The following is a 12,964-nucleotide window of genomic DNA, read 5'->3' as shown; positions in this document are numbered from 1 at the left end:
AATACATGTAATACTATTGGATGATATATAGTCCCCCACCTCTTGTGCTTATAATCTAATTGAATGTGTTCTTGGAACAGTTTTATTCAACACATGCCAATAAAACGTTTCTATTGAATTTACATTTATAATTATCAATTATCATGATTATTTAAAACCAACAAATTGCCCCACTGCCCTTTCGGCAAGCAGGATCTATGCCATAATATAAACAGGATCTATTATATATTCATTACACAGAAACTCTTCTAGTCCCCCTGGTTGTATATATACCTACACAACAAGATGTTACTTGATGTCTATTGAGCCTTTTTTGATGCCCTTTGTGTAACCCTGATTTTTAATCAAACGTATCCAGTAACAGATGTGTTTCTGCATCTACTATCATATGTATGATGAATATACAAGTAGGACTGAGCTACAACTCCGAGTCTGTACGTGAATGTCCATACATATAGAGATATGCAGTATTTGAATCAATTTTGTGATGGCTTTCAAAGGAATTTCATAAGTTAAAATGTCCTAGGATTTAACGTGATGCCACATGAGGTTATCTCCCAGAACTGAACGTTTTCTACTGGGTACCACCGGGTTAGTGGTCATCGTCCAGCTCATTTTTCTCTACAGATACGCCAGTCACAGGAAACACCTTATTCCAAGATACCGCACAGAATCAGGAAAAGAAAGAGCAGTTGAGATTTCAGAACTACTCAATGAAAATTCCAAACATCTCAGTGAGAAAACAGGACGATTCCGTGAGGAATCTTTCCACCTCAGTCAAAAATCGGAACCTCTTCACGAGAAGTTCGTACTTCATCATGTATATGACGGCAGATCAGTAGCTCCTACAAATGTGAGATCAAAGTCTAATACTTCAAAGGAGTCTTTATTGACAAAAAATGCTGCAGTTGGAAGGTGAGGATTTACAAATTATTGATCATGTGTTCATTGTATTCATTACATACCTTTTTAATTCATTGTTTTCAGACTTTGCAACGAATCTAAACTACTGAAATTTGATAGACTTTCCCCAAAAGCTTCAATTCTGGCACAAATCAAGTATATTTTGAAATGTTGTTTTTAATGTTTTGTCAGATAAATATAATCCCTCCCCAGCTTAGATCACAATATCCTGTAGAGATAACTTAATCATAGATCTACAGCTGAATACACAACTAGACATGTTTTTATCATATTAATATACTTTTGCTCTTTTAATTTTTTTCCTAACACCCCAAGTGTTCTAATAAGATCTTATCACAGGCATTTTTTTTTTTATTAATATTCAATTCTACCGTTTTCTTTCAGAGAAAACCTCACTTTTGATCCAAGAAGTTGTTCAAGATCCAAAGCAACAATTCATCCTGACTTCCAAACTCCCTTCAAAATCTACATCTATGAGCTTCCCCGGAAATTTAACTCTGACATCCAAACTCGTCTCGAGCTCCAACACCCTGAGTGCTACTCCTTTGAATATTGTGGAAGTGGATCCAGGCTTTTTGACATTGAACAAGGTGTTCATGTTCAGGACAGCCATCAGTTCTCTCTGGAAGTCCTCATGCACCATCAGTTACAGTTCAGCCCTTATCGAACACTTGATCCACACCAGGCTGATTATTTCTACATCCCAGCCTACATTAGTTTACAGTGCCTGCTCGCCTCGTATCCCCTTGTTAAAACCACCATATCACTGATCAATGAATTGTTTAGTTACCTGAACTCCACACCATACTTTTCCAGTGGGAAACCCCATTTTTCCTCTCTTGGAAAGATTGAGAGAGAGATGTCATCCAATGGAAGCTGCCCTTATCTCTTACACCCTCAGACTCAAAACATCACTTTTTTGTCTATTGAGAAGGAAACAAAATACCTGAGTTTCCTCAGGCAGAAAGTCATATCAGTGCCATATCCAAGCTACATTCATTTGACAAGGAAAAACAGTCTTCTAAGAGACTTCCCTAATGATTCGCAGCGGAATGTATTCATACTTTTAGCAGCAAGCACAAGAAGATCTACTCCATATCGTGTCATTATCCTGGACCAGTTCACAAACAAAACCACCCTGTCCTACCGAGAGTACATGAAATCTAGACAGAAGAACTCGAGCATAAATATGATAATGTTGAAAACATCGGAATGTGATCGCAAAGCTAAATACACAACAGTGCCCTGGATGCTACATTCTGTCTTCTGTCTGCAGCCCCCAGGGGATTCCCCCACTAGGAAATCCTTTTATGACTCCCTCTTGAGTGGTTGCATCCCCGTTCTATTTCCTTATCCTGACCATCCATCTGCCTGGGCATTTCAAAATCACTTCAACTTCACCAAATTCACTGTCACCATTCCTTATGATTATATGCATTCCAAGAGCAACAGTGTATATGATTTTCTCTCAAAATTATCCCCAGCATACATTTTAAATCTACAAAAACAAGTCAAGAGAGTGGCACAGTGGTTCCAATACAGTATTCCTGATGGATCCCAAACGGACCAACAGGATGCCATGACACTGATATACAAAGACCTACGTGATGCTCTCTCTAGTGGAAAAACTGTCAGAAATTAGATTATATCCTTAGAAAGCTTGCTCTGCGTCTACACAAAAAGCTTAATTAAAGGACATGGTTGTTAAAAACAAAAGAATTCTTTTAACTCCATCTATATACTTACTTTTGTTAGTATACATGTGTATGAGAGAAAAAATTAACTTACCGGGACTTGAAAAACATGTACAGTGTCATCCAAAAACTTGATCCTGATATTGACAATTTTGCCCTTTCTGGGGGCCCGCGGGGACAAGGGGTCACTCATCCCCAGAGTCTGGGCTCATTCTACCTCAAACCACATGTCATGTCAGCTGTACAGCATCTACAAAATAGACATCACATGTATAATACATTATACAGATACGAGCAATGTTGATTATTTTTTATTTTTAAAAGTGTAATCAAATTCAACCAAATTCTCTACTGGCTGATACTTTCTACATGTACAGGTATAAATCTCAGTTAAGTATAATGGACAATTTATAGATTGAAAAATGCTCAATTGCTTATTGTTTGTTTGTCCATACCAGCCTCAGGTAAATATTTACATTCTACATTGAATGTTTAATGTAATCATATATAATAATTCATTCTATTCTTTTGTAATTATAAATATTAAGATTTGCATGTCAGGTTACTCTGTGAATGTTATCACAGATTAACCATGGACTTACACGTTTTAATTATAACTTGCAAAGCATATATATATATATATATATATATATATATATATATATATATATATATATATATCATAGTCATCTCTTGAGTGAATGGTTTCTGTATAGAAAATGTTTAAATGTTTGAAAATTACATCCATGGTGCAATCAAAATTGCCCTTGGTTAACCTGGGGGTGCAGATAACCCACTCTCCCATTGATCAGTGCTAGTAATCTAACCAAGCTAGTGAAATTATTAAGAGCATTCACTCATCCGGCAAACAGTTTCTTTAACAAAAAGTCTTGGTTCATTTGTATTTTGCGGGATATATTTTCATGGTAGATTAAGATAAATTATTGTATAGTGACCTCACAGAAAACATGGAAAGAGTGGGACTTAGTAGATCTACATTAAGTACATGTAGAGCTCTATAAATCCCTTACCTAGCATGTTTGATGCATACAATACATACAATAGTCAATTTGATTCTTTGTGAAATGTGAGTGTTGTTCAATTGTACATGAATCAAAAGAAATTCAAGTGAATTTATTTTTAAAGATAAGTACTCTGTACATCCCTTGACTTCAATTTTTGTCACTAGCCCAAGAATCTTCAGTTTTAACCCAATTAATGCTCCACCTCTACCTTTCTTTCAAAGGCATGTGCACTTTACTCTGCAAAAATGTTACAAGTTGTCAATGAAATTAGGCCAAAAAAAATAATAGTCTTGTTTCCTGCTACCCGACCTACCCTATTTTTTTGCACCCAACCCTAAAGTTTTTTTTTTAATTTTGGAAGAAAAAAAAATTGGGATTTTCTGGAATTTCAACATTCTGTCACCTTAATCGGTTTCTGTGTTAACACAAAACAAGCATTTCATGAAATTCTTGTTTTAAACATGGACTTTCATAAAATACCACTTGAGTTGTGCATAAAAAGACATGAAATTTAATTCTGCAAGACAATATTGACCTGTGACATGTTTAATTTTATCTTGTATTAGTTCATATCCAAAAAATGTTGTCGGAAAAAAATAAAATAAAAATATAAAATAAAATAATTTTCCTACCTACCTACCCTATTTTTTGCAGGCTGGTAGCAGGAAACAAGACTATTATTTTTTTTGGTCTTACTAAAACTTGCAAAAGGCGATATAAATGTGGATGAAACTTACAGTTGAACTTCGGTATCTCGAACATGGATATCTTGAATACCATGTTTATATTAATATTGGATTGATTGGGAAGTTCTAACCACATATTTCCTTAGTATTTTACCCTCAATATCTCAAACCCTCGAATATCTCTAAGTTTTTTCCTAGGTCCCATTGAGTTGGAGATGATGAGGTTTGACTGTATATTTTTTGTTCTCTTAGATATAAAATGACCTCTTCTTTTTATCTGTACCACACAGGAATCATGTGAAGATACAAGACTGAATAGTAAGCAAGGTTGTCCCTAAGAATTGAAAGAGAAGGGGACATTTAAAAAGTAGAAGAGGATCTGGGGTTCCTTCCCTAATGAGGAGTTTAGGAGGAATTCCAAAATAACCTGGGGATTACATCATTATAGGCGGGGAAATTCCCCAGCGCTCGATATTAGGGACAACCCTGAGTTACAAGGCATAAGGATCCAATCACAGATTATTGTAACTGATACATAAAACTTTCTTCGATACTTATAAACTTGTACCAAAGATAAACTTCAGTATCACATACCTTGGTGTATTACCCATGTACCTAATAAAGAAGGTAACACTGATAAGAAATCTCCATTAAACAAGATAAACTACTGTGACTTCACTGCATTTAAGTCTGGTCTGGAGGTGATTCATGAGTGTGTGTCAATAAAGTACCTGGTATTGCTGTGATTTCAATTTTAAGGAAATTATGCACCCTGTTCAATAGGCACCTCTTATCTTTTTTTCCAGTTAAACAATTTTAAATTCATATTAAACTTTTTTTTTCAATCAGAGAATTATGTGCAGACCTTTCATACATTTGATAAATGATTCAATAACAGATCTCTATGTTTTAATTTATTCTAATGATGCAAGACTGCATGATTTCAAGATCACAATACAAAGGATATAGTGGTCAATGGTACATGTACTTCTGTTGCACAATACACACTGAATTATCTCCCTTACTCCTACAACATGGGATAATTTTTCCTTCTTAACCTCTGAGGCTTGTATGAATAACTCTCATCTGACCTCATCATGCTCATGTCCTTACAACTGATGTACTTTTATGACTATTACAGGGTGTGCCTAAAAACTATATATACTTCTGTGAAAAAATACTAGCTTTGTTTTCAATCAACCTGCACTTCTCAAAAATCCCTATGGTTTGCCTGTCAACAGCAAATGATAGAAGTACTTCACACCAAATATCCATATCATCATTCTAAGTAGATTGTCATTCCACCCTCCACTCTGGGGACAAACTATTAGCAAGTCTCTCACATCAAAGTCCTACAGTCTCCTCCAAAAAACTGGCACTTGATCAGAAACCATCACTGGGGACTCCTGGTTCCCTCTTTCAAGTGTCACAGACTGTCCACAGAGTATAACAGTGCTGAAGCACAAATTAGATTACCATGCGATAAGACTGGAAATTTCTGTCACTTCCCGGAGATGAATAGCCATTTACTGGTGTGAACAAAAATATTGATATATCCATAACCCCGTCTCAGAGATGCAAGCATTCTATTGTGAGTGTAATAAACGAGTTGGCAAATAAGCAAAAGCCAATATTCCCTTTCTCTAAGCTACCCCAAAAGCTAAAAACACAAAAGATGTGTTTGACAGAAAAGTATTGACATCGTTATCATTAGAGAATGGTAGAAAACACTTAAATGGATCTCCAAATGATATATGGTCACTTTGAAACACAAAACCGTTCAATCAGTTCCGCAGAGTATATTATGAACTGTGAACTTTATTTCTTAGCTCTACATTCTGCTATTTTACCATGAAAGATGTCAAATGTTCCATGATACATCAGCCATGTGCTGTATGCAGTAAAATGCGTACTTCAATCAATTATCAGATCCATTTTATTAACCATTCCTAACTTTATAGAAAACAGTGAATCTGTGCGTACGAACTGCACAAAATTTGTAAGAAGTAACTCATCACATCAAACTTCTGTCCTGAATCAGGTCAACTTGATGATACTTTCGATATCTCCAAACATCACCTACTACATCCAGAGTAAAAAATGCTAAATATAGTCCTAAAACAGTTGAAAAGGAATGTGAAACCTCACCTGCAAGTGTGACCAGTCATGCATATCCTGCCCACTTCCTACAAATTCCAACCTCTGGCACTCAACCTCTCTCAAACATATGCCACACAGAGGGACCTCCAAATAAACAATATCCAACACAGATGGTTCACAACTAAAACACCGTATAGATCCCTCCAATGCTATCTGAGCATCAAACTTATCTGATCCTCTGCAAAGTTCCAAAAAATTCAATATTTTGGTTATTGAATGTGTGCAGCCACGTTATTAATAAGATTTATGATATACTGCATTAATACTGATCCTATCTGCTGACCTCTGACCTAGATGTACCGATGCCACGATACCCTCGGAATCGGATCAATGCCTAACTGAATTATAAATGCTATTATGTTCATCCCCAAAAAAAATCTGTATTCTACTTAAAACACAGGTCTATCTGAAATAATGGGTTTTTCTTTCTTAAGTAAACTTAGGGACGACAAGTGTTGTAAAACAAACATGACAACATGAGAGAAAAATCTTTGTTGGGTAAAAATGTATGTTAAACAAATGAAATCATGTATTGTGTCCTAAACTACCTTTGTAAATAAAAAAGAGGAAAAAAATTTTGTTTGCCAATTTCACAGGTCAGTGATCTAACCAGAGGGCTTGATTGTGTACAAGGCAATGTACAGTATCATTATATCAATGCTTTGATTACCGATACCAGACATAAAAAAAACTGAAATCAACAATATTCTGCCATTCTATCAGCCTTTGGCAAATGCTTAAATATTTTTATATGTTTCATATCAATACTAAAAATACAAACATGTACATTTATCTTAAAGATAAAATATCAAGTACTTTCATTTTACTTTTCAAAGAGTAAGAGCTGAAATTTCAGATACTCTGTGTAGATTTCCATCAATTGTACCCTAGCTACTTTTCATAGGTCATGAGTATAGAAATGATGTCTTTTTCATTATTACTTAGATGAATGCCTAAATTCCCCCCCCCCCCCAATAACTATTTTTTTTAAGATTCTGAAGAAGATGCAATCTTTTGTTGTTGTTTTTTTTAATCTCATGAATGCTTAGTGCAGAAATGCAATTTACAACATATATGAATATCTTCTAATAAAATGTGATGTGTCCAGCATAATTCATATACATATATTTCACATACTTAATATATGGTCTAGGATTCAGCATTTGACATGATGTACGTATGACAGAGAAATGGAATACATGCATAACACTAATATCCCAGCTGGTTTTCTATTGTTTTCATTGCCCAAGCATGCTTCTAGTAAAGAAAATATTAAGTTAGCTAGAAATCTATTTGACATTTTCTTCAAGAAATCTATATTATATTATATTCAAAATTGCCTATATCCTTTAATTATCACAATTATGATCATTAGTTAGAAAATAAAAATTTGCATCTTTTGATACCCTGCCATCATCTCAGAAGTTTACACTAAATACATGTAACAAGTAACTCTTGACATGAAATGAAACCGGACCCGTTAATACCACTTCATATGTTCCACTTAATTACGCCTCTGCTTTCTATTCAAAAATTATCTGTCATGTTCATAAATCACTCTCAAGTTGCATAATCTAAATTGGAAAACACAAGTTTTCTTGGCCAAGTGCAAGTCATTCGAAAACGATAAGTCGGGGCACAAATAGCTCTTACTCTCTATGGGAAGTGGTTCGATCAATACTCCTTGACGAAATCATTCAATAAGGGCTTGTCAATAGCTCTACATGGAGCAAGATGTTACAGAAATACTGATACACACACAGACATGTCTTTCCAAAGTGTAAATATATTGATCACTCTAACTCTTTTTGTCCTTGAATAAAGAGCTAAAACAAGGCATTGTCAAAAGTTATTAATATAATTAATACAGTGTTTTTAAAATTACTAATAATTGTTATTACTTGGTAATATGATTAATTTTTTTTTTTCCCTATCACATGTGAAAAAGAGAGGGGAGAAAAAAATAAAGGGAAATAGAGCAGAATACCTGGTAACCATTAAATACAGTAAATATTTGACATTATCCATCTCTGTAATCTGTATAATTTTCCCAGATAAACATATAAGATATTCTACATGTCTCACATCTATTTGTCTATAATGGTGTCCTATAATTTAAAATGAAAATCACTGATACCATTAACAAAAATTGCACAATATTGAATATTGACAGCTTTTTTTTTTTTTGCCCCTGGGTCAAAAGGCAGGCCGGATCAAAACCATCAAGTTGGGAGATGGGGATAATTACACAAAACAGAATCTGTAAATATATACAGAATGCTACAGTTATTAAATTCATTACCTCTAAGGCAAAGGACACAGGTGCACTAAACTGAAACCTTGTTTGATGATAAGGGTTAATCCCAAATCATGACATCAGGCGGGGTAATTCATAATTCTTACTTATAAACTTAAACAGGAGTTGAAACTCATTATGACAATCATGGATAATTGAGGCACTACGATCAAAGCACAATATCTGGTACGATTCAAAAGAAGATTCATGTGCACTTTACATTGTACACTAGATGTTTATTGTTCACAGATACCCAAACAAAGGCATTTGAATTCATGCTCAAGTATTTAACTACATGTATTAATTAATAATCAAATGTCACATATTAATTATGATTCTACACAAACAATATTCTATCATGTTTCTCAACTTTACAACCTCACAAAATCCATGAAAATAGTGATATATATGAATAATTCCTCACTTCCTTTATGCAGTATCTATATGCAAGTCTCTCTTAATTATGCTTATATGAATGCTAACATCATTTGCATCGATTTTAAATTCAAACTGAATTTGCAAAACTACTGACAATGACATGTTCAAAAGTCAAATAAAAAAAATTCTAAAAATTTGCAATAATAAAAGCTAGCTGTTGTAACTTTCAATTCTCTATCAAGTCCCTGCATTTTCCTCATAAATTCTTAATCTTAATAAAAATTAACACAAATTGACATTTAAATTTTTTTTGTTTAAAAGAACCATTGGCACAATCTCCTGCCATTTCTGTGAGAAATTCACCTGTCTACACATTGCACATAAAATATAGATCTATTTTCTGAAATAAGTTCACAAGATCAAGTAATTTTTTTCACTATCTCTAATGATTACAGCCATTCCAGTGGATTTTTTTGTATGGTCCCCTTTCTCTGGGACCTAATACCCATTATCTGATTAGAGCACTCATAGATTCAGCCACAGAAGTTAATGCCTGTGTATTATGAGACAACAATACTCCAAAACTGCAGACACCTCGCCAAGACTAGGAAACAATGCTCAGCAAACATCATGTGCAGATAAAAGCTTTGAAAAGTTGCAGAAATGATCAATAATTCAAACGTCGACCAGGTATCATAACGGCAATCTGGAACATTGGCGATAATTTCGTAAAGACTTCTAACAGCGTTATACACACACACAAAAAAAACCCACATTAGATATAGCAGAAATAACAACCTGTTTTCTGGTCTTTAATAGAACCAACTGAAACTCTACAATTACTTTGTTGCAACTGCTGAAATTATGCCAAACAATTAAACTTCTGTCTAACCCCAATAAACAAAGAATGTACAAAAATTTAAGCATATAGAGATACACTTCTTAAGAATGCACAGATAAATTTAAAAGGAAGGGAGAAAAAGCTTTTAATAGGTACAGCTAATGATCAGAGTGAAATTGACATTTCTCGGTCCACTTGTTCACAGCTATCTACGAGCATCAACAATTTTTCTACTTGAGTGACCACAGCAGCCACTGAGAGGATTACGAGGATTGTAACAGCCTAAAGGAAACAGCTATCATGGCATAGGGGGCGGGCACCAGCTTAGTCACAGCATACCAAGTGTGGGTAACCAAAATCTGTCACACAACACACATCAATCTGAAATCTCAGTATTTTTTTTTTACTCCAAAGCGTGGTATTTTTTAAGAGTAAAATATAATTTCTGACCCTCCACCCCCATCCCCCTACCAAAAAATTACTTACATACATCAAATTCATTTTACACATTTCATGTGCACTCATTTTGGCTAGGCTATGGTTATAGTCTATTCCTTTCCTCTACAGAGAAGTAGATAGTGCACTTGCCCAGTAATAAACAGCAAGTGCACTCTCTGGGAAATCATCATTTTTGACATTTCATCCACAAAATTAAATACTTCAGTAATCAGTATAAATTAATAATTATTTTGTCAGTATCATGTTCATGTTCTGATCAGTAACACTAGTGTTCACAAGTCTAAAGCTTGTACATTTAGGCAAAGTAATTATACTAAAGAAAAATAGTACAATTTCTCTTCTAGTTGAATCGCCATTTAGTCTGCAATACACAGGACAAACTTTCCCAATTAGTGAAACACACTTAAAGCTCTCACCCTCATGAACAAATGAATTCTTACTACTCTCTGTTACAAATATATATGTGTAAGCAGTAACATTTATCACCCCCTCTCTCCCACTCCCAGCATACTTTAAATTTCCCCAAGGACAAACGATGATGGTGTTTTAATTGCCATCCCATTATCCACCATAAAAAGCCTATCATAAATTTTATGTAGTAAACTTAATTACAGAGAGTAACCTTTACATTGCTAGTTATGCTGCTCTAACCATTTACTGTTCTAAGTAAACCAGGAAAAATGAGGATTTAAGGCCGTATTATCACTTCTACTTATTGTAAAAAAAAAATTCTCGAACAGTAAGTACTACGTACATACATGTTCAGAAGTTGTTCAAGTTAGCCGTGAGTACATGAATGCAAGTTGTTCAAGAATGTGTACACAGATGCTCTTCTGTAAAAATCACACTTTTGTACTTCTGGGTCCAACCATCTCTGATATTATTAGTCAACAACCAAAATGTTCCACTGAAGAAAAACTTTTTTTTTTAACAGTAATACTTAATCACTGTTAATTTAGCTACCCCCTAACTCTCTTTTAATAACTATACATACATGCAGACTGTCTTGGTATTGTGTCTATTTATTAGGAGACATGCTCACTTTCAGGGTTTTTTTTTAGGTCTTGAATTCAAGGGCCTGGGCCTTTCCAATTGGGAAAAAATAGTGATATTTTCTTGGAATTGAGAAAACATTTTATCCAAAGAAGTTTTGAAAAAAGAATAAACAAGTGCATAAAGCAGGTATTATGGGACTCCTATTGGCTTTCAATTTGAAAAAAAAAAGATTTAATTAACAATTTTTAGGCAAAATTTGTAATCTGTGGGCCTGTGAAGGAGATATATGAATGATGAGGCTTCTCTGCTTTGAAGTTTTTGGGAATTTTAAAGCAAAAATTGGGGAAAATACCTGCTTTTCAGCACTGGGAATGGGGCCTTATTTCAGCCCCCCTACAGACCCTAAAAAACACCTGACTTAAATGTGCCACTCTTTATACATCATTGTATACATTATGACTGCCTTATCTGTACAACTTCATAGTTCAGTGTTAACTTCTAAATCTTCCTCAAAAGTTAAAAGGCAAAAGCACATGGAACTAAACGTAGTAAAAGTTAAATCTTCCAGTTTACTCCCCTGCACCTCGATTCTCTCGATTTTTTTCCCCCTGCCACAACTGTGAATGGCCTGAAAATTTAAATAAACCTCAATCAAGCTGCTGGCAGAGAGAGGTTAAAAACCACACACACTTCTGGGTCACTTGACTTGTGTTGCCACCGCATCTAAACTAAACCCCCCTCTTGTCAGAAGAGGTGAGATTTCCTCCACACCATACACAGGGTTTTCTCCTCATGGCTAGTAGGAAGAGAAGCATCTACAGTGCTGCTAAACACTTCTAGAACTGACAGAGCTACTTATTCCAACTAAGTGGCTTCTCTAAAACAACAAATTACTTTCCACCAGCTAGTACTCAATGATACAGAAAATTAGACCCTTACAGAAAAAAACCCATTTTGAGGTGAAATATGCAGATTTTTCCTACTAAGCAAAATTAACCAAAGCATTACTGGATTTACTTCTGAGTTAATTATTTAATTAATGCATTTAAGCTTCAACATGTTAACATGGTTAAACACATTCATGATTCATTCAAATACATACTCCTAATAACTGATAGTGTGCATGACAAAAGAATTCAGAACATCTATTTTAAGACAGGAGTATTATATCATCTTCCTCCCAATATGAAACAATTCTCAAATGTGTCTATACAAGGAACATACAATATCAAGAACCTAAATATATCATGTATATATGTTATGTCCCTGATGATACATGATCATACTTTCAACAGCATTTCAGATGTGCTAGACTCATCCAGAAAATTCTGAAGAATATGTATTGTAACCAATATATTGTATTATTTGTATAGCAATTCTAAAACATATACTCAATATAAACATATACTCAACATTACCATACTTATTGACAAGCAAGTGACTTTCATAGAAAAAGGCATGGCTTTCCAATGTCAACATTTCTAATGTCAATACATCTAGAGCAG

The 12,964-nt window shown here is 34.5% G+C and overlaps 1 protein-coding gene across 3 annotated transcripts in view; it reads right to left on the bottom strand.

Annotated features, from left to right (window-relative positions):
* Nucleotides 1-12,964, bottom strand: part of LOC133174690 (FERM, ARHGEF and pleckstrin domain-containing protein 1-like) — a 46,597-nt gene that overhangs the window by 33,019 nt on the left and 614 nt on the right. For 2 of the 3 annotated variants that reach the window (XM_061309772.1, XM_061309774.1), the window contains exon 2: nucleotides 2,713-2,868. In XM_061309772.1, the coding sequence (XP_061165756.1) occupies nucleotides 2,713-2,811 (99 nt within the window). In that variant the 5' untranslated portion in view covers nucleotides 2,812-2,868. Of the gene's footprint in view, nucleotides 1-2,712; nucleotides 2,869-6,477; nucleotides 6,551-12,964 lie in introns of those variants that run through there. The other variant, XM_061309773.1, reaches the window with a different exon arrangement.

This window comes from Saccostrea echinata, unplaced genomic scaffold, assembly GCF_033153115.1.
Source record: "Saccostrea echinata isolate AGI-Se365-2 ecotype Australia unplaced genomic scaffold, CSIRO_AGI_Sech_v1 ptg000058l, whole genome shotgun sequence".
NCBI classification, from domain to species: Eukaryota; Metazoa; Mollusca; class Bivalvia; order Ostreida; family Ostreidae; genus Saccostrea; species Saccostrea echinata.
This window is presented reverse-complemented; position numbering and strand designations above follow the sequence as displayed.